A 21,578-nucleotide genomic window follows, 5' to 3' on the forward strand; every position below is an offset into this window, starting at 1 on the left:
GAAAACTCAGGCATTGACAACCCTTTTACTGATTGGCTGCAAACCTGGTTTGGAAAATGGAGTGGCCTAATGTCCAGTCTTTTTGTCTCGGTGGCAGTCGTAGCGGCAATACTTGTTACCTGTGGATACTGCTGAATTTCCTGCAATCAAGGACTTTTTCATAGATTGACTGATACAACTATGTTTGGAATCAAAGGCCTGCAATGATGATTAAATGTGAAATACTATAAGTGAGAATAAGATATGATCCTTCCCATACCTTCACCGAATTTGGGAAGGCCCGACAATAGCTTCTTGCTATTGAAGTACTTGCGGATGAGGGAGGTCTCATATCTGTTCTCAAAAGGAGGGATTGATAGGGAAATTAATACGTTCATATATATTCCCTATATGTGTATACATTCTGTCAATAATACTTAAGCTTGTAACATGCATCTCCAGGTCAGCTTGACCCATATTCCATATTAATCAGAATATTTGCAGACATAATCCCGCACCCCATAATAAACAGAGTAATAAAGTGGCTGGAATAAAGTGATAAGATGGTTATTAAAATAGCTTAAGATGAGACTAATGGTAAAACCCATGTCAAAATAGACTTTGTTATGCCACGCGGTAAGGTGACTAAAACATACCCTACGTAATGCGCACTGAGTTAACCTCATCATCAGATGTCAGAACAGTTAGAATAATCATGATTAGGGGTGGGATATTGTAATACTCATGTATAGAAATTGCTGAATCCTAACGGTTAATGATTACTCAATGACACACCCATATACACCTACCGAGTTAATGATTACTCTATAATACACCCTGTATGTACGCCCACTTCTTTGGGTATAAGAAGAGATGATTTGTTCAATAAACTTTATGCTTTAGCTCAGATTCATCTTGTTTCTGTGTTGATTGCATCATTGCGAACCTCGAGGTTTGACGTAATTTGGAATCCATCCAATATACTTAAGTGGTCCCATTGAGACCACCACCCTGACACCAGAAAGGGGCCATTTTCTATTTTGGGGTCACTCCATCTTCTGCACTGATCACGGCCATGTGAATGGTACTCAATACATTATAGTCAGTGGACTTATAAATACCAGGATTGTTACTGTACTGAACTGACAAAGCCTTGAGTTCATTACAGTAGGATCCTGCTGTTCAAGATCTCACTGACGTATAACTCCCTTTGGTTCCATTCATGTCAGTCAGTTTGGGAAATAAAGCCGGCATATGGACAGTTTCACTGATGGAACACCGTTGTATGAATGTCCACATATCAGGTTTTCTTCCATCTGAAAAAGTAACTAAAATAGTTGTGTCCATTCATTTGTGGTTATGCATAGTTCATTGTTAACCTGGTTAAATAGATTTTGGAAACCATTTTTGCAGTTTAGGGCAACCTATTTCTTTTTTTCTCTAAATTAGCTGAACCAAGGAAATCTCCAAGGAAACGAAGAAGTGATGAACTTTCCCTTCCCGACCCACCACCCAAGAGGAAGAGGGTCTCATTTGGAGGTCATCTTAGTCCAGAGTTGTTTGATAAACGATTGCCTCCAAATTCTCCCCTTAAAAAGGGTGCAACACCCGCCCGACGAAGTTTGTCCCTGAACTCTCCTCGTATTGTCGTACGCAAGAGCTTTGGCCTTAGGCAATCAATGATAAAGGTAAGGCAGGCTAACTTTGTAGGGCATCCTAGAAAAGTTATGAAGATCCTCAAAAGCAATTTTCATGTGAAATTTTTTTTTGTAGTATCAAGGAATTCGCATAAACATATAGGGAGATGTAACAACAATTTATGCACTTTTGCTGGACTTAAAAAGTTGCAAACCAGGGGTTTGACTTTTTAAATGCAACTTGCGCCTCATTTGAGGCGCTTTCTGACTAGGAAATTTGATATGCAAGTGAGATTTAAAGGGGCTCTATCATTGGGAAATGTCATTTTTAGCTAATCACATCCTTGCATAGCCTTTAGAAATGCTATTCCACAGCTAACTTTAGTATGTAGATTGTCTCAGTGGTTACTGTATAAGTTTGTTTTTATTCATATGCTAATGAGCTTCCAGCCAGCACAGGAAGTTCCCAGCAGCACTCGGCTCTGCTATTATCTCCTGTGTGTGTGCAAACAGGAAGCTGAGTCATCAACAGCAGCCTCCCATAGGAAACAATAGCAAAGAGGTGCATGATGTATTGTGCACCAGTCTATTTAGCATGTGAATAAAAACGGACTTATTCAGAAACCACTGAGGCAATTTACATACTAAAGGTAGGTGTGGAATAGCCTTTCTAAAGGCTATGCAAAGATGTGATTAGCATGACGTCTGCCGCAGAACTACATCATTGGGCGCATTTCTGCCATTGCAGATTTTAGTACTCACTGTTGATTTTCCGTGGAGGATAATGGAAAAGGTGCAAGTTGCATCTGAACATCCCATTGGCTTATTTCGGTTGATATGACCTTGAACTAGCTATGGTGTATATAATATAATGTGATATAATTTTTTGCTAAAATAGAAGTCTATTTGGTTCTGTGGAATGCAGTCAAGCAATGCTAATTTTTTTTTTTTTTTTTTTTCATTCTGGTATTTCCTAGGAGATTTTCGAACAGTCTGAAAGCTCCTCTACTTCATTCACAACACCAGCCAGGTCTTCTAAGTCTAGTCCAGCAAAAAGTTCTTCTGTGACTGGAAGTGAGAAGTCTCCAGCTAAGCAGTCTGCCTCAGTGAAGACTCCTGCTAAAAGTCCATCACCGGCTAGGAGATCTGTTTCAGAGAAGTCACCGACTGTCTCTCGGACCTCCTCTGCATTTACACCTGTGAAAAATTCTCCAGCTAAGTCTCCAGTGAAAACTCCATCCACAGCATCTCCCAAGCTGACGCCAGTTAAAAAGTCTCCGTCCACATCATCACCTGGCAAATCTCCATCCAGAAGTCCTAAGAAAACGCCAGTTAAATCTCCAAGGGGTTTACCGTTGAAACCTGTGTACACTACTCCAGTAAAGACCTCTACCAAGATGTCCCCGTTGGGTAAGACTCCCACTGTGACCAAAAGATCTCCTGTTGCCAAGACACCCACCTCCATCAAGAGATCCCCAGTAGCCAAGACGCCTACACCAACCAAGAGGTCCCCGGTAGCTAAGACTCCCTCACCAGCCAAGAAGTCACCTGTGGCCAAGACACCAACCAAGAGGTCCCCGGTAGCTAAGACTCCCTCACCAGCCAAGAAGTCACCTGTGGCCAAGACACCAACCAAGAGGTCCCCGGTAGCTAAGACTCCCTCACCAGTCAAGAAGTCACCTGTGGCCAAGACGCCATCCAAGAAGTCACCTGTGGCCAAGACGCCAGCCAAGAAGTCACCTGTGGCTAAGACACCAACCAAAAGGTCCCCGGTAGCTAAGACTCCCTCACCAGCCAAGAAGTCACCTGTGGCCAAGACGCCAGCCAAGAAGTCACCTGTGGCCAAGACACCAACCAAGAGGTCCCCGGTAGCTAGGACTCCATCACCAGCCAAGAAGTCACCTGTGGCCAAGACGCCAACCAAGAGGTCCCCGGTAGCTAAGACTCCTTCACCAGCCAAGAAGTCACCTGTGGCCAAGACGCCAGCCAAGAAGTCACCTGTGTCCAAGACACCAGCCAAGAGGTCCCCGGTAGCTAAGACTCCTTCACCAGCCAAGAAGTCACCTGTGGCCAAGACGCCAGCCAAGAAGTCACCTGTGTCCAAGACACCAGCCAAGAGGTCCCCAGTAGCTAAGACTCCCTCACCAGCCAAGACACCAACCAAGAGGTCTCTGGTAGCTAAGACTCCCACACCAGCCAAGAAGTCACATGTGGCCAAGACTCCCACGCCGGCCAAGAGGTCACCAGTGGCCAAGACTCCCACGCCGGCCAAGAGGTCACCAGTGGCCAAGACTCCCACGCCGGCCAAGAGGTCACCAGTGGCCAAGACTCCCACACCGGCCAAGAGGTCACCAGTGGCCAAGAATCCCACTCCAGCCAAGAGGTCACCAGTGGCCAAGGTATCTACACCAGCTAAAAAATCCCCAGTGGCTAAGACACCCACTTCAGCCAAGAGGTCCCCAGCAGCCAAGACCCCAGGCACACCATATGTAAAGGGACGATTTTCTGTTTCACGTATAGATACACCCCCACAGGAAAAAGTTCTAATTGAGCTACCAGTTTCACAGACACCAAGGATTGCTCGTAAATCTCTCTCTGTGAAGAAAACTCCTCGAAGAAGCAGGAAACTTGAAGCTTTTGAACTTATTCGTTCTAAGAGGAGAAGTGGTGCCACGGAAGCCAACTTGTTTGGTAAGTCTCTGTAAACTTTATGGTCATAGTAGAGCTGTTGGGTTTAGGTCTGGCTTCACTTTGTAAATGTTTTGGGTCTTTTTTTTTTTTTTAGTGTCTAGAACATGGGCCGATGTGGTGAAAATTGGAGTTGCAAAATCGCAAAAGACGACTGATAAACCTGTTAAGAAAGTAGCTGTTACAAAAAAGAAACTAAAGCATAAGGTAAGTGTTCTGTTAGTTTCTTTTAACTTGTGTGACTTTACAATTCTGTTCATATTTGTTGTAAATATGACACTTGTCTGTTTTCAGACTCCAATGAAAAAAACTAAGGATGTGATGAGCACCGGACATGCAGACTCTCCTGCCACAATCCTTGTAGGAAGAGCTCATACAAGAACCGTCAACCTTACAGGATATGTCCCAAAAGTCGTAAGAAATCAGGCTGTAAAACTTGACCGTGCCCACAATGAAAGCTTTACTGGTAAGGGTTACACTTTATATTCTGGTACACTTGCACTCCATAAATGAAACCTGTCAGCGCTATCTGGGGCACTAAGCCACCGATCAGTCTTTATGGACTAGTGGTTTAGACTGACAAATAGCCCTATGCTAACTCCGCACCTCTACTCTAGGGCCACTTAAAGGGATTCTACCATTAAAACCTTTTCTTTTTTTTTTTTTGTGGATAAGACGTCGGAATAGCCTTTAGAAAGGCTATTCATCTCTTACCTTTAGATGTAATCTCTACCGCGCCGTTCCTTAGAAATACCGGTTTTTACCAGTATGCATATTAGTTCTGACAATGATGGGGGCGGGCCCCAGCGCTGCAGCTCCAGAACACGATCCTGTGACACCTCTATCTTCGGCTGGATCCTCCCCTTATCTGCCGTCTTCCTTTTGCGTCACCTCCGACGCCTGCGCAGGAAGACTACAGAGAACTAATTTGCATACTGGTAAAAACCGGTAACGGCGCGGCAGAGACCACGTCTGAAGGTAAGAGACGAATAGCCTTGCTAAAGGCTATTCCGACGTCTTATCCACAAAAAAAAGAGGTTTAATGATAGAATCCCTTTAAGTCAGAGCAGTACATTTTGGCTTCAGTGTGCATGTGCCAGTCATTGGGCCTTATGAGAGATGCTGAGATGTTCTTCCCTGGCTTCATTGTAGAGCAGCACGGAAGCGGTCCTCATATGAATTGGGTGTATTCTGTGCTATATATTCAGTAGAAAGTCTGAGTCCGTCTCAGTTACTTAGAGCCTTCTCGGTGAGGTTCCTTGCTGCAGAGACTCCCTACAATTGCTAAATAGGGGGAGACTTAGGAAGGTTGGCAGCCTTCATAACCCCACAGTTGATGGAGGATTATGCCTCATATATGATGAGGAGCCCCCTCTGCCAGTCAGCTAGTAGCTGGCGTAGATTTCTGGCATCATTTCCATGAGATTTCAGGGGCACAGAATTTAACACTTTGTAAAAGGTGATCATGCAGGTGTTATGTCTATGTACTTTTGTTGCAGTTTTATGCTAACTTGAGTCTTTTTTTTTTCTCCACTTTTTTCCTTTTCCGTTATAAAGGTGTGGCCGAATTGTTCAGCACTCCAGCAAGCAACAAGCAAAGGAAGAGTAATCGACTAGAAAGCTCTAAAACAGACTCTCCAAATTCAGTGGTTGTGGAGATGTCAGTGATGCAGACTCCAGAAGAGTCAGGTTGGTGTTTACGTCCAAATACCGGGGCCAGGCATCACCTATATATGTAGGGAGAAGAGGTAATCTGTATGGTGTAGTATAGCAGACTGTATTCCTCCATACAGTAAAAGAAAAGGTGCACAAGTTCCATGGAGACATAATGGGCACAGTTTTCTCAGCCCAAAATGTAGTGTTAATGTGCCAGTTCACCTTTTATTTAGGATATCTGTAGCGGCATTTCTGGCCATAATGTGGAGATGTCAGTGGGAGATCAGAGATAGACCGGTTACTATCTGCATACCTCAGCAGCTACATCAGCCATGATATATCACTTTAATGTTTTAGTGTCCTTTTTTTTCTAGACCATGCCTAATTTTTTTTTAATTTGCTTTCAGGCGAAATGGTGGTTTCACCATTGAACAGTCCTAATACTACACGGCGTAAGCAATACAGTCGGGATGCGGTATCAAGGCTTCTGGAAAGTCCTGCCTCCCCAGAACTGAGTAAGAATCACAAATCCGCTCCCAAGTTGGTAGAAGAAACTTCAAAATCGAAGAAAGATACGCGGAAATCTGTGGGACTCTCTGGTGTCAAACGTATTCTGACAACACCAAAACAGAGAGGGTCACCTGTTACTGACCCTCATGCTTTAAAGAAACTGTTGAGAACACCGAAAGAAACTGAGTCTCCTCAGGCCTATTCTCGAAGATCCGCCAACCTTGAGGTGCTTGGCATTGACAAACTTGTGAAAACACCCAGGCAGAAAGGGGTGCCAGTGGAAGATTTCACTGGTGTCCAAAGAATTATGAAGACCCCTAAACAGAAGGTAGATCCTGTGGAAGATTTTGCCGGTGTGAGACGCGTCATGAGAACCCCAAAAGAAAAAGTACCACCCATGGAAGATATGATTGGCATCAAGCGAATAATGAGAACACCCAAAGAGAAATCACAACCGGTAGAAGATATGGTCGGAATAAAACGCATTATGAGAACCCCCAAAGAGCGCGGTCAGCCAGTGGAGGACATGATTGGAATAAAGCGCCTAATGAGAACCCCTAAAGAAAGGGGGCAACCAGTCGAGGACTTTGCACTAAATCATTTAATGAGTACTCCAGTTGAAAGCGTCCAGTCAATAGAAACTACCCGTCCAATAGAAGAGATATTTGGAATAAGAAACTTGATCAAAACCCCACCCAAAACAAAGAGTGGAGAGGTAAAATATGTTCGTTTAGGATGGTTTCTGTTGCCTTTCCCTAAGTGAACCAGTGGCTGTCAGCACCTTGAAGGGAACTTGTCATGTTTGTTTGGGGCACTATGCCACCCACTGGTCCTTATGGATTGGGTGTTAAGTGACCCAAATTGCCTGGTTGTAAAGCCATCTGTGCTACACCAACCTATATACTTGACTAGAGAGGACTTTAAGTATTTTCATCCGACTCCCCTGTGGTGCTCTGCTGCACATGCGCCTTAGGTCCGGCGCATACGTACTGAAGCAGAGGTGTTCTTCTGACTCCACTAAATCAGTGTGGGGAGTACGAACACAGGGATGAGTGTAAGGGCTAGTTCACACGGGGCTCTGCGTGTACACATTGTGTTGTGGCATTCCGCGATGGATTAGGCCCAAATGAATGGGCTGGAGGTTCGTGCTGCCAGCTTGCCCCGAGTGAACTAGCCCTTAGGGTTTGCTATTTTCAGTACAAGCACTACTGACTTTACAACAGGATTATTTGGGCCACTAAATATCGTTGCAGACTCTATAACTATTGATCTGCTTCTCTTATAGTTAGAGCTGCAATATTGCTAGCATATGAAAGTGGAGACTCTTCTAGGTTGTATAAACAGATACAGCTCATTGAAGTACCATCCCCCTCGTGTCGGGGTGGGGCTATAACCTTTAATAACAGCGTTTTATTAGTGTATTATTTATTTATTTTATTTACATTTTTTTTAAAAAAACTTTTTATTATAATTTTATTTTATTTTTTCCAGATTGTGTCCCCATAAGGTGATAAGAGACCTTTGGGAACATCTGATAACTTATGTTTTTTGTACTTGAGGCTGATTTCTCCTATAACTGGGGCTGCTACATTTAACCCCAGATGCAGGAGAAATCCAGCCTCCTGCACGCTGTATACACAGCTTACTGAGCTGATCTGGGGTCTGTAGGACCCAGCAGCTTTTGCAAGACTCTGCTCCCTGCGGATCACGTGTCCGCCGGGTCAGAGGGCAGCTGATTTATGGCAGCGTCCATAGCTGTGTATACAGCGCTCATTGAGCGCTGTATACAGGATCGCGAAGGCAGGGGAGGTAATAAATCTGCCCTGTCTTCTCTCTGGGTGCTCCGGCTGAAGTTACAGCCGGCTCCTATTGAAAGCAGCTGCACGATCTCCGTGCAGCTGCTGTATTCTGACTGGACGTACTGGTACGTCCTGTCAGAACTAGGCAACCACTTCCCGGACGTATATAGTCTATGGGCGGTCCAGAAGTGGTTAAAGGGATAGTTCAGGATTTGTTCCACAAGTGTCCATGGGTGTTTAGCATTGCAGTCCAATTCCTGCAGTCATTTTAGTAACCCTAGACAACCCTACACCGAAGTTTCACCAAATGACCACATAATACGGTTTCTAGAATTTACATTGCGTTGGCAGGTTACACCAATAACTACTTAACCCCTTGTTTATTTTCTTAGGTTGCATCAACAGATCTCGGGACTCACTCTGCAAAATGTAAGTAGGACAATATTTATAATCCATTGACTTGATAGAAGACAAATTTTAGTCTAATGGGGATGTTTAAGGGATGGAAGGAAGAGCAAAACATAAAACTGAAAACTATGTGAGACGGGATCTGTGCTGATTGTAGGGCTGAGAAGTCTGACACGGCTGGGGTTTTACAGTGGGGTTCCAGAAGCCCTGTACTAAGAGCACAGATGTATACAGACCCTACTTATGACCTTGAAACACTCATGAGCATTTTTGGCTTTTTGAGATCATTACCGTATTTTTCGGACTATAAGACGCACTTTTTTTCCCCAAAATTTTGGGGGAAAAGAAGGGTGCGTCTTATAGTCTGAATGTGCCTGGCCTGGCACCTGCCGTAATAGAGAGGCGAATGCCGGCAAGTGATAGACGCCGGGGCCTGAGACATCGCTGCGATCCTCTGCCCTGAATGAAGCCAGCAGCGGGAGGAGTAATGCTATTCCGCTCCTCCGTCCCCCCGCTGCTGGCTTCAGGCAGGGGAGAGGAGCGATGTCTCAGGCCCCGGCGTCTATCCCTCCCCAGCATCCGCCTCTCTAGTACAGCGGATGCCGGGTCTGCAGTCTGTCAGCGGCCTCTTCTCCCCCGGGGCCAGTCCCCACCGGCCCCGTACCTGTAGAGTTGCAGGCCGGCTCCTGCGCAGCGATATCGCAGGAGCCGACCTGTTCGGGTGACAGCCGGTAACCTAATGAGGCTCCCCGGCCTGTCACGGCTATATTAGTATTGCGGCTGGTCTCTATGACCAGCCGTAATACTAATAGACAGAATGTCCCATAGACGGCAATACACTTGTATTGCCGTCTATGGGACTTGCGATCAAGTGACCGCAGGTTCAAGCCCTCGGAGGGGAATAAAATAGTAAAAAAAAAAAACCTTTAAAAATATATAATAAAAATATGAAAAATAAAAGTTCTAAATCACCTCCTGTCCCTAGAATATATATATATAAAAGTAGAAAATCATATGTCATAAACCACCGGGTTTTTTTTTTTCAATACAAGGTGATCTAAGCAATAGATATTCCCCAAAATGGTATAACTAAAAAGTACTTCTGGCCCCGCAAAAAACCCCATTCTATGCATCCCCGTACAGCTGCAGGGTCACCTGTCAATGTGGCCTTGCAGCTGTTGCAAAACTACAACTCCCATATATTAAATATTTTACCATTTTTTGCTTCAAATTTTTTTTCCCCTATTTTCCTCCTCTAAAACCAAGGTGCGTCTTATAGTCCAGTGCGTCTTATAGTCCGAAAAATACGGTAGTTATGAAATGGAACAAACTATGTTCTTGGCTTATTGAGGTTTAGTACAAAACTAGTGAATATGTAACAGGTTATGATATGAAATGGAAGTTGTTTTTTTTTTTAATTAAATTATTGCATTCTTTATTTATAGCATCTGCTAATCGAGGAAGAGGAAGGCCAGCTAAACGTTTGAGCCTTTTGGGTGACATGACATCAGGTATGGTAAATCCAGTGTATTGCACGCATGTTTTAAAGGGGACCTTTTACCATTAGCTACAATCGCTACTGGTTATTTTTGGTGGCTGATATACTATTGAGGCCTCATGCACATGATCGAGTAGCAATACTGGAAAAAAAAAAAACACAAAAGCTCCCACAGTCCTTTTTCTAAGGGGGTGGGGGGGGGATCAGCGCCGCACCTCCCATGAGGCGACCTGAAGCGACCGCCGCTTCAGGCGGCGCTATGCCAGGGCCCCGAGGAGGGCAGCATTTTTGCTTATCTAAGCCAGTCCAGAACAGGCTTGGGGGGGGGGGGGGGGGGCTTATTGTCGTCCGCCTCGGGCGGCGAAAAAGGCAGGTTCATCCCTGGGGGGAATCTTCTATGAGCAGGGTTAGGATCTGCTCTATAATTATCGGAGGCGCATTCTCTGGTGTGCTTGGGGCCTTCAGCTCTTTACAGTAAAGTGGGTGGTCTCAAGCAAGGGGGTGTGGTTTTGGGCTCCGACCCTGTCCAGTCAAAAGTTTAGCGTATCAAGCTGAGAATTACACCACCATACTTAATACACTGAGTGCTCAGGAATGGTGGGGACTAGAGGAAAAATTTCAAGTGCACTGGAGTTAGAGATGGTGAAATGATTTTTTGATATGTTGGGCACATATTAGAGATCTTTGACAATCAACTATAAAATTAGTATAGTTTTACTACATTGTTGCTGCACATGATTTTTAGTAAGGGTTGTTAAGTGCTCATAGTGTTTAAGCTCTCTAGAGCAATTTCATTTTGGCACACACTGGTGATCTGAGATCAGGCATCATTAATGTGATCTGATCATTTATCTGATTTTTCCCTTTTATAGTTGGCTTGGTAGACCAGAACTAATAGGAATAATGATTTTCCATTTGTGATCACAGGTGCAGATGCCATTGAGACCGTCCAATCACAAATTGTGCAAGAGTCTATTACAAAGAGCACCCAAGAAGTTGTTAAATCTACACCAAAGAGAGGCAGACCATCTAAGAGCCAGGACCTTTCTTCCCCAGGTGAGTCTTACACACGGCTTACCTAAGCATAAAAGCTTCCATAAAGTGTTTTTTCTTTGCTTCTGCTTTGCTGCTATTGTAGATAGTTGTACTAACTTCTTCCTAGATCTTTGTGTTGGGAAATGTCATGGCATCCTCATGTGCAAACCTGGCTTATTACTGTCTGGTTTATTTGCACCGTTAGTTGGCTAAAATATTGCAAACCGTCTAAACTCTTTTATATAAGTGTCAAGGACCGTAAATAGAGGACCGTGCTTCACCCAATGAGTTTAAATAGCTTCATGCAATGTTATTGAGGAACACAACACGTTACGGGTCTTATGACCCTTTTTTCAAGTGTACAAGAACTTGTGAACCTCAATAAAATTGCACAAAGCTATTTAAACTCATTGGATGAAGCACGGTCCTCTATTTACAGTCCTTGGCCATTATCTGTACACCAGTGGTGATTGGGCACTGCAGCTTGAACCTCACCCAGGGAGGAACCCCCTGTTAAACAGTTCCGGAGCTTTAATGGTAGTTGTGAATCCCCGACCAAGTGAGAGCAATTCAACACATTGGGATTGTTTCTCATTGTACTAAATATACTATGCTATATACAGCGCGGTGCTGTATGTTTTTCTGTCTTTGCATTTTATATAACCATTTCATGTCCTGAGTTCAGCACTCTATGACCACACTGTAAATTCGGCCTTGTACTAAAGCTCTAAATTATTTTGGTCTTGGAGTGATGTATAAATATTGCTAAAATATTCGCTATTTATGGGGTTTTAACATGAAAATAGTTTTTCTCCTATGTATAGGAAAGGTGATGAACAGCTGGTCGATGGGGTGCTTTGCTCCAATCCTGAATGTAGTGGTGAACGCAGAATGTGCGTCCCCATTCTATTTCAGTGGGAAATTCAGAGATAGTTGTACTTCACCTATTTCTGATGCTTCCATTGAAGTGAATGTAGAGCTAAAATGCCTTTGGACCCCAACCGATCAACAATTTATCTAGTATCCCATGAATAGGGCGTCTTACATTGCTGCCAGACAGCATTGAATGCAGTTAAGTGAAGTCACCACCATTATTATTATTTTCTGTAGTGCCCAAGGAACAAGCTGCATCTGCTGGCGAAGTGGTGTCCCCTAGAAGGGGAGGAAGACCGAGCTCTACTGGTAAATCCTCAAAAGAATCTGCCTCTGCTGAAGTGACATCCCCTACTCGACAAGGAAAATCTAAAACTACAGCAGAGCAACCCAAGGTATCTGTTTCCATTACTGACGCCAAGTTGACATCACCAGCACATAAAGGAAGAACTAGCATTGTAGCAGAAGCTCCCAAGAAGTCTGAAGTGACTTCCCCAAAAAGTAGGGGAAGACCAAGCTCCATTTCTACATCTCCCAAAGACACTTCTGCAGTGACCTCTCCAAACCAACGTGGAAGACCTAAAGTCATGGCAGAAGAACCCAAGGAAACGCTACCCGTCATTGATGGGCCTTCCAAAGAGTCTGTCAGTGAGGTGACTTCACCAAGGCGTAGAGGAAGACCAAGCTCTACATCTGAAGCTCCTAAGAAGTCTCCTGCAAAATCTGATAAAGAAACACCATTGCCAGTGAGCCAAAAGGAACCCATTTCTGTTGCTGAAAGCAGCGGTGAAGTGGCGTCCCCCAGACGTAGAGGAAGACCAGTTTCTGCTGCTAAAGCCACTAAGGAACCACTTTCTGCTGTCGATGCTAAAGTGACTTCCCCAACACGTAAAGGAAGACTTAGTGCCACTACTGAAATGCCTAAGGAGGCTGCAGTTAGTGAGGTGACATCTCCAGCGCGTAGAGGAAGACCAAGCTCCTCTACAGAAGTACCCAAGGAATCTCTTCCAGTTCAAGTGACTTCCCCATCTCGTCATGGAAAGTCTAAAGCTGTGCCAGAAAAATCTCAAGAAACTGTTCTTGTCGCTGATAAGGTAACCTCCCCAACTCGTAAAGGAAGATTTAGTGCCACTGTTGAAGTGCCTAAGGAGTCAGCAATTAGTGAGGTGACCTCTCCAGCGCGTAGAGGAAGACCAAGCAGCTCTACAGAAGTACCCAAGGAATCTCTAACTGTTTCTGAAGTGACTTCTCCAACTCGCCGTGGAAGACCCAAAAAAAGCACCGTACCAGTGCCTGAGGAGTCTGTTACCATTGTAAAGAGTAAGTTGACATCACCAGAACATAAAGAACAGCCCAGCACCGCACCAGAAGTCTCCAAGGAGTCTGTTTCTGAAGGCAAGACAACAACACAGAAAGGCAGGGGTAGACAAAAAGTCAAAGCAGATTTACCCCAGGAACCTTCAGCTCCTGAGGTGCAGGTAGCTCGTGGAAGTAGGTCTAAAGGCCCCGCTGAAACAGAAGTAGCCAATACAGTGGCAAAGGAGTTGCCAACTGCCCAGACACGCAGAGGTAAACCACCTGCGAAAGCATCCGCTTCAATCCCTGAGGTGGATACCAGTTCACCAACACGTGGAAGCAGGTCTAAAGGAATTGCAGAAGTGCCAAAGTCTCCTGTTCCAGTTTTAGAGAAGCGCAGAGGAAGGCCAAAGGCTACAGATCTTACTAAGGAGTCCGTTTCAATTGTCAGCGAGGCAACTGCACCGACTCGTGGAAGTCGGTCAAAGAATATTGCAGATGCATCAGTAGAATCTGGACCAGTTGTAGAGGATGTAACTTCACAGACGCGCAGAGGAAGGCATAGAAAGGCCGAGGCATCCCAAGGTGTGGAAGAAGCGGCTTCATCTACAGAAGTTTCTGATGTTACATCGCCCACACGCAAGGGACGAGCTAGGAACATAGAATTACCCAAAGAGACTGTGCCCGTTTCTGAAGTTACATCACCTAAACGAGGGAGGAAACCTGCGGCTACTGAAGGTAAGTTGGGATTTTACTAGATATTTTGCCTGGCATGTTTGTTTTGTAATAGTTTCACCAAAATTTTGCAATGTTTGGCTTCTGCTGTATGCTACACCGTTAGCTACAGAATGCAAATACATTAGATTAACTCACTTGGTCATAAGCCATATTATAAGGAGCGGTCAAATGGACAGATTTTTCTGAATAGTGCCTTTTGTGATGTAACACATAGGACAAGCCAAACAAATCAATATTTTTAAAGTTATGCCAGAAATCATATTTATCCTCTATCTACAGGTAGAGGGATAAAAAGCTGATCAGTGGAGTCTGACCCTCAAGCCCACCAATCTGGAGGCCAGGTGTTCTTACCCCTGTTTGGAAGGCATCCGAAAAACTGGTGGATGCAGATGAACCACCAATCCAATTCACTTTAGTGGGAGCGCCATCTATAGAGTGCACATCTGCATCCACCAGAGGTTTGGTTGCTTTGCCTGCAGCTGCATTCACAACAGTAATCCGACCACAATTTATCCTCAATCCTATGTTGTGGCATGGGCCTAGTGGAAAAATTATTTTTTCTTGAAAATGTAAATCAGAAATAATATTTAAAAAAAAAAAAAAATCCTCCCAGGTGTCCATTCCCTTCCACGTTCAGTGATGGGGTCTCTGTTGCCTTTTAAGCATTACTTGTACAGGTCCTGAGTGATGGTCTGTATAAGGCTATGTTCACATGGCAGAGTTCTCTTTTTGGCATATAAATACTGGTACTAAATAATGAGCAGAAATAGAATCTGCAGAGAAAGTAGAATGAAAGATTTGGACCCGCTCCTTGTTTTGGCTACAGAATACATGTGTGAACATGCCCTTGTATTTACACACAGCAAAAATTTGTGACTAAAATACCATTCCGTTCATCCAGTGGAGCTGGGCTAGGATGTGCATGGATTTCTGAGCGTCTTATTTGAATTGAATGTTAGTGGTAGAAATACCAGCAAGAAATCTGCCACATGTGACTTGACCCTTTAAATGTAAATATTTCCAGTTTTGCAATGGCAATTTTGTTAATTGTGACATTTCTGTAGGAGAATTGGGCTCTGCTCAAAAGCCATCTGAAGAAGCAATTGAAAAGCCTGCCAAATCCACTAAGAAAACCGCCCGGCAGAATGTTAAAAAGTCCTCAAAACAGAGCGTAGAGGAACAACAAGCACCAGAACCTGAACAGACCATAGTTCCAGCTGCAGAAAACAAAACCCAACTACCTCCTGCAAGAGAAAGGAGAAAAGCGGCACACACTGAGCCCTCATCTTCTGAAGGTAAACTTGCATTATTTTTAGCATGCATCACAGATTTAGATTTGTGGTTGACTGCTCAGCTCATATACAAATGAATGAGATCTGCAGTAACTCTGCACGTCCACCACACACAGAGCAGGGCTGTTTCCAGGTGTCGGACCTTTGCTGTTTGGATATTGATAACTTATTCTTAAAATAACAGAATGTCACTCTCCCCCTATTGCTCAGTTCCAGACTCTGCTTAGGTCCCTGTTTCACTACACATCCTAACATGCACAATGTTTGGAGATTCTCATATGATTGACTGAAGAAACCATCTCCAAGTATTTTCTGTGTCTGTAGAGACTCCAAACTATAGAAGGACTTGGGAAGTGTCTCGGGAGAGGTGCATACCCTTTTAGGGCGGGTTCACACCTGCGCCCGATCTCCGTTTTGCAGGTTTCAGTTTCCTGCCCGAGAAACTGGGCAGGAGACGTAAACCGGCAGGCAGTTTTCAAACCCATTCATTTGAATGGGTTTGAAAAGTGTCCGCCCGTGAGCGTCTTCTGCTCTCCGTAGCGAATTTTTTTTTTTAACTGGAGACAAAGTCGGACATGCAGGACTTTGTGTCTGGTTAAAAAAAAAAAAAAAAACTGTATCGCTGCGGAGAGCAGAAGACGCTCACCGGCGGACACTGCATGCCAGTTTCCATCTTCTGCCGACAGAAAACGGAAACCTGCATAATGGAGATCGGGTGCTCGTGTGAACCCACCTTTATTATGTTAATGCCGCCATAGGTAGCTCTGAAAAGGATTAAATAGTTGCAGTAAATTTTAACTTGACATGTAACACTTAGTTGCTTTTGTTATCAGTATCAAGGTGAACTACAGTTGTACTAAAGTTTATGGCAATGCCTCAATGCTTCTTTTCTATATGATTTTAGGAGAGACTAATTCAAGTTTGGTCGGTGAACAACCAGAAAAGTTAACCACTCAGGCTTCACCTGTGAGCAGACGAGGTGGAAGACGAAGGAACGCTGAAGAACTTTCCAGTAAGTTTATAGCACTCCAATCTGGTAATTGAAAGTGGTATAAATGTTTCTTGAATTGGTTTAAAGTAACTTATATGTAATGTTTTTAGATGTTGAGCCTGATGTTTCCAAACCAAAGACATCCAAACAGGCAACCAGAAACAGGGGCCAATCCAAGGACGTAACAGAAGAGGTGAAAGAAAACGCAGATTCAACCGCTCCAGTAGAGAATGCTAAGAGCCCCGAGCCTAAATCTCCAAAAAGATCAGCTAAACAAACAAAGGACTCTGTACCTGAACCCCCTGTTGAAAGTCAACCTAAGAGTTCACGTGGCCGACCGAGCAAAAGGAAAGAGGGCAATACTGACACTGAGGTCTCTGAAACTGAGGTGTCTCAGAAGGCAGTTCCAGCAAGGGGAAGGTCTAGAACGGCAAGAGACGTTAGTAATGTATCTGATACCGATGAACAGACCAAGGGATCTAATGTCAAACCGCAAAAAAGCTCAAGAAGAAATCAGGGTTCACACACAGACTCAAGTCCTGAGGAACAGACTAAAGCTGTCACTTCAGAAGAAGCAGAACCTGCCACAAAGGCAACACGGGGTAAGAAAACGCTTGACAGTGATGAACCCCAGGCTGTGCCTGAAGTAAAGGGCAGGAAGAATGCAAGAGGTAAAACTGTGCAAAATATAGAAGATCAGACTGTCTCTAAATCAAAGGCAAAATCTGTACAATGGCACCCTCTGCTGGCCACTGATGCTCAAAGCACAACAGAAGTATCTGCTCCGGAGCCCAATGAGGGATCTACTCGAGGTGGTCGTTCTAAAGGAAAGGCTGTACCTAATACTTCAGAGCTAGCAGTCCCTGCTAAGAGATCCCGTAGAGGAAACAATCAGGCCAGTACTGAGGAGACTCCAGCGCCAGTCAACGCTGTATCGGATGTTGCAGAAGCCGCACCTCGTAAAAGAGGAAGAAAGGCAAACGTGGAAGAGAAAGATGCAGAGTCTAATTCCACAGAAGTTCACACAAGTCCACAGCGGGGCCGACGAGGAGCTAAGGTCTTAGACAGTGAAAATAATGAAGTTCGTAATGTTGAACCGTCCGCTTCAAGAAGACAGAGGGGAGCAACAACTAGTAAGACCCCCTCAGAAAATGAAAGTACCCTGTCCCCTGTTAAATCTAAGAGTCCAAAGGGAAATGCTGGTAAAGAGAAAACTGAAGAAAGCCCAAAGTCCACAAGGGGAGTGAAAAGGAAATTGCCAACTGCCAAAGCAAAAAGCGACTCTCATGAAGAACCCAAAACTTCTTCCCAGCCCAGCGAATCCGTCCTAGTCGAAACAGAAAATATTCCTGCTGGTCGTGGTAGGAAAAATCAAAAAAATGCCAAAACCCAAAAAGTTGAGGTACAAGAGGCAGCTCCAGAAAAGCCCACATCAATGTCTGAATCACCGGCAAAGAGAAGGAAGACAGGTAATTGCATGGTTTTGGTTTTTTTTAATCTTAGGAAGGCTTTACATGCAGAAATGGCATGGCTGGCAGACTCGATGCACAAATTTCTGAAATGTGGACACACGCTAGCTGCACAGGCGAGGTTTTAGGGGTAAGACCCTATAATTCATTCCTAGCTGTGTAGTTTAGTTTCAGTGCGTAATGTATGGAATGGAGAAAAGCACAGGGTAAAATCCATGGTTATTATCTGCAGCATAAAGTGACATGATGCAAATTTGAAACTGGCGCTGTGGGGTCCGCTGTATTTTAATTTTTTTTAAAAATCCCCTGCAGCATGTGGATGCAATTTAACATCTCATTCATTTTGTGGCTACTGTAATGCATTGTGGATTTACCGCCAGCAAATACAGTCGGAAAGTCCAGAGTGCATCTGCCATGTGTACGCTAAACTAGTTTGCCATCACTGCTGGAAGGAGCCAACACTTCTTCCAAAATTACCAACTATTGGATATCTGCCTCAAAATCAGCTGGGAATTCCTATTCATTAATAGCCCCTTTAAAGGGGTTGTTCCACAAAGTAAACTCAGCAGGACCTTTGTTCTGCTCCACATTCGACCTGAACGCAGCCAAGCTGAATGTGAGTATCTCCATGGCGAAATCTGTTTTGTTTTTTTTAACTGGTCACAAAGTCCTGCATGCCTGACTTTGTGTCCAGTTAAAAAAAAACAAAAACGATTTTGCCGTGGAGAGGCAGACGCCCACGGGCAGACACTTTACAAACCCATTCAAATGAATGGGTTTGAAAACTGACTGCCGGTTTCCATCTCCTGTCCAGTTTCTCGGGCAGAAGACGGAAACCTGAAAGCGGAGACCGGGTGCAAGTGTGAACCTGCCCTAAGCATAAAAAAATAAAATAGTTGATGTACAGCACTTGGTTCCATCCTTAGTCGTGCTCGCATTCAGCCTGGCCGTGCTCATTTTGAATGTGGAGGACAAAGGTCCTGCTGAGTTTACTTCGTGGGACAACCCCTTTAAGGATATTTGGAAACGGAGTTTGGATTACCGTACTATATTGTACAAGAGCAGGTTGTGGAAAAAACGGGGTTGTCCAGTATTTAAAAAAAAATAAAAAAAAAAAATTAAAAACCTCTAGACACTGCTCCAAAACTCATCCATGGGTGGTCTGGTCTTGCAGCTCAGTCTTTCACTTAAATTCTACAGCTATCCTGGATAGGTGTAGCACTTGGACAAGAAAAAAAAAAATTGCAATCTCTGTCCACAAAATATATATATATATATATATATATATATATATATATATATATATATATATATATATATATATATTTTGCATTATTAACATTTCTCACTACTCTGTATTTTCAGAGGCATCTCCCACAGCAACTAAGAAAAGAAGCGCAAGACAACAGACCTCTAAACCTGAGAACGAAAAGCCATCTGCCGCGACGAAAACGAGAACAAGCACACGGAGCAGGAAATAGCAAACCCTCCCGTCCCCAGTTTGTTGGAAATTTGTAAATTAAATTATAAAGTTTTCTCAGATTCCGAAAAAAAAAAAAAAAAAGTTCTTAAGTGGTTTAACAGAATTCTAGATGTTTTTAATTCTTTAGCACTGCTTCTTAATTGTTTTCGTCAGAATTGTACATTTTTATATTCTAAAAAACTTTTTATTTTTGTCATAAAAATTTATGCTTTTACATTTTATGCAGACGTCTGTGACTGGAAGAAAGGGAGTGAATGATTCATGGCCATTTCTGAAACTCAATTTTTTTTTTATTTTTGCAATATTCACGTTAGCTTGTGTACATGTCGAATGAGCTGAATTTGCCAGTCTTTTAAAAATTCCTTTTTGTTGTGGTTTATAATAAAGTATTGGAATGATTTTTTTATTTTTTTTTGTATTAACTTGTTACATTTTGTAATTTGCTTTGCCTTAATGTGATGCAAAGATTGTAATCGAATCATTCCAGCTTGTGGCTTTCTGTAATTTTGCCATACGCATGTCTTAAGTGTGACGTTTTAACCACACATGTATTTAAGTTTTTTTTAATATGGGGGGGTTTAATATATGTAATATATATTTAGACATGTATGGTCTCGGTTCACAAAGGTAGCTAAAAGTCATGACTGCTGTCTGCCAGCTGAGGGCAAGTATACAAAAAAATTTTTTTTTACGGGGGAATGGGATTACAAAAACAAATCCACACTTGGGCTATGTCTGGTATTGCTGGTCAAGTGTATAAGGCTGATCTGCAATAACCAGGGGTGGGCATAGCCTGACGCTGGGCAAAAAAAAATCCAATTAAACCCTTCTTTCCCTTACAAAATGCAAAAAAAAACCTCCCATGTTTGTACTTGATTTTGTGCATAATTCTTTCCGAATAGATCAGCTGCAGCTACTTAATACATGACAGCCCAGGGAATGTTATAGAGCAAAGTGAGCCCTGTATTCAAGAGAATGTAGCTTAGGCCCTTTTGCATCTTATAATGCCTTTGGTACCAAAAGGTGGCCTTCACATCAAATGCACAACCGGAGCTTTTTTTTTAAAAAAAAAAACTGGTGTGTGTAAAATTCTAAGTATTGGACAGAGTTTTGCTTTGTGTGTAATGTATAAAAAACAAAAAAAACTATTAAAAAGTTGACCTTCAAAGTTCCCTTCTAGTTTTTGTTTATGGGTTTATTTCACTTTTATGAAACTCATTTGAAAGGCTTATGTGACACGAGGCGAAGGAGTTGCATTAAAAGGGTTTTTACTTTAACGTGTGGGTCCAAAGGATTCTACTGAAGTCAGGAAAATCAGCTGCCACCCTAGAGTTGTGACTGAAAAAGCAGAAGATGCAATTGGAAGTAGCGGTGTTTATGAAAGTAAAGTTTCTCATGGCAGCACACCGGTTTTCAGCTGTCGTCCAGGTAAGACCTATTTGGATGTTAAAGTAATAATCTGGTTGGTATAGGCCGGTGGACTCTCTGGACTATGTGTATTGGGGGGGGCAGGTTTAGTGAGTGCTGAGATTCTTAGGGTAAGTTGACACGGATTTTTGGTCAGGATTTTGAGGCCGTATCCTCCTCAAAATCCTGACCAAAAAGATTGCTCCCATTGAAATCAATGGCAGCCAGTTAGTGTTTTTTTTTTTTTTTTTCCCGGGAGCTGTTTGTTCCGGCTCCTGGAAAAAAGAAAAGCTACATTCTCTTTTTTTTCAGGGGGATTCGCCTCCCGACACTCCCTACTAGGTCCATTCATTTGGGCCTAATCTGGAGCGGAGTGTGTGCCTGGATGCCGGGGTGTTGGAGCTGTGATGTTTCATTTGCAAGCTCACTACCCTTCCCTGTGAGCAGTTCAGTCAGTAAACGAAATGTCACAGCAGCACATGACCTTCTTGCTACTTGAAGCCTGTCATACTGATCTGATGTGGAAGTGATTTATTACCTGGTCAGATATGGAAATCGAAGAATTCGGACAGCACACCCCAAGGAGGGCATGTGGGTCCTATAATTTTATTACAGGGGAGAGAAGGGAAGGCTACACAGAGTGAATCATGGGAAATGTAATTTGTCCACAGATTTACTGCCTGTATATAACAGTCAAGCAAGCAAAGGATGCACAAGGGAACAGTGAGGTTTTAGCTCTGCTCTGGACTTGTATGCAGATAATTTTGGAAGTTGGCTAACCCCTTTAATGAGGCATAGTGGGTCAGGGTTAATGGAGTG

General features: G+C 43.5%; 1 protein-coding gene across 1 annotated transcript in view; it reads left to right on the top strand.

The window, feature by feature from the left end:
* The window catches only part of MKI67 (marker of proliferation Ki-67), a 29,244-nt gene extending 8,721 nt beyond the window's left edge, over positions 1 to 20,523 (top strand). The window contains exons 8-21 of the mRNA XM_075257677.1: positions 1,429 to 1,667; positions 2,594 to 4,307; positions 4,402 to 4,511; positions 4,599 to 4,770; positions 5,862 to 5,993; positions 6,368 to 7,185; positions 8,662 to 8,698; positions 10,123 to 10,188; positions 11,103 to 11,231; positions 12,321 to 14,117; positions 15,182 to 15,412; positions 16,314 to 16,421; positions 16,511 to 17,869; positions 19,235 to 20,523. Of these exons, the coding sequence (XP_075113778.1) occupies positions 1,429 to 1,667; positions 2,594 to 4,307; positions 4,402 to 4,511; positions 4,599 to 4,770; positions 5,862 to 5,993; positions 6,368 to 7,185; positions 8,662 to 8,698; positions 10,123 to 10,188; positions 11,103 to 11,231; positions 12,321 to 14,117; positions 15,182 to 15,412; positions 16,314 to 16,421; positions 16,511 to 17,869; positions 19,235 to 19,350 (7,028 nt within the window). The 3' untranslated portion in view covers positions 19,351 to 20,523. The remainder of the gene's footprint in view (positions 1 to 1,428; positions 1,668 to 2,593; positions 4,308 to 4,401; positions 4,512 to 4,598; positions 4,771 to 5,861; positions 5,994 to 6,367; positions 7,186 to 8,661; positions 8,699 to 10,122; positions 10,189 to 11,102; positions 11,232 to 12,320; positions 14,118 to 15,181; positions 15,413 to 16,313; positions 16,422 to 16,510; positions 17,870 to 19,234) is intronic.
* Positions 20,524 to 21,578: the final 1,055 nt, after the last annotated feature.

This window comes from Leptodactylus fuscus, chromosome 10 (assembly GCF_031893055.1).
Source record: "Leptodactylus fuscus isolate aLepFus1 chromosome 10, aLepFus1.hap2, whole genome shotgun sequence".
In the NCBI taxonomy this organism is placed as follows: domain Eukaryota; kingdom Metazoa; phylum Chordata; class Amphibia; order Anura; family Leptodactylidae; genus Leptodactylus; species Leptodactylus fuscus.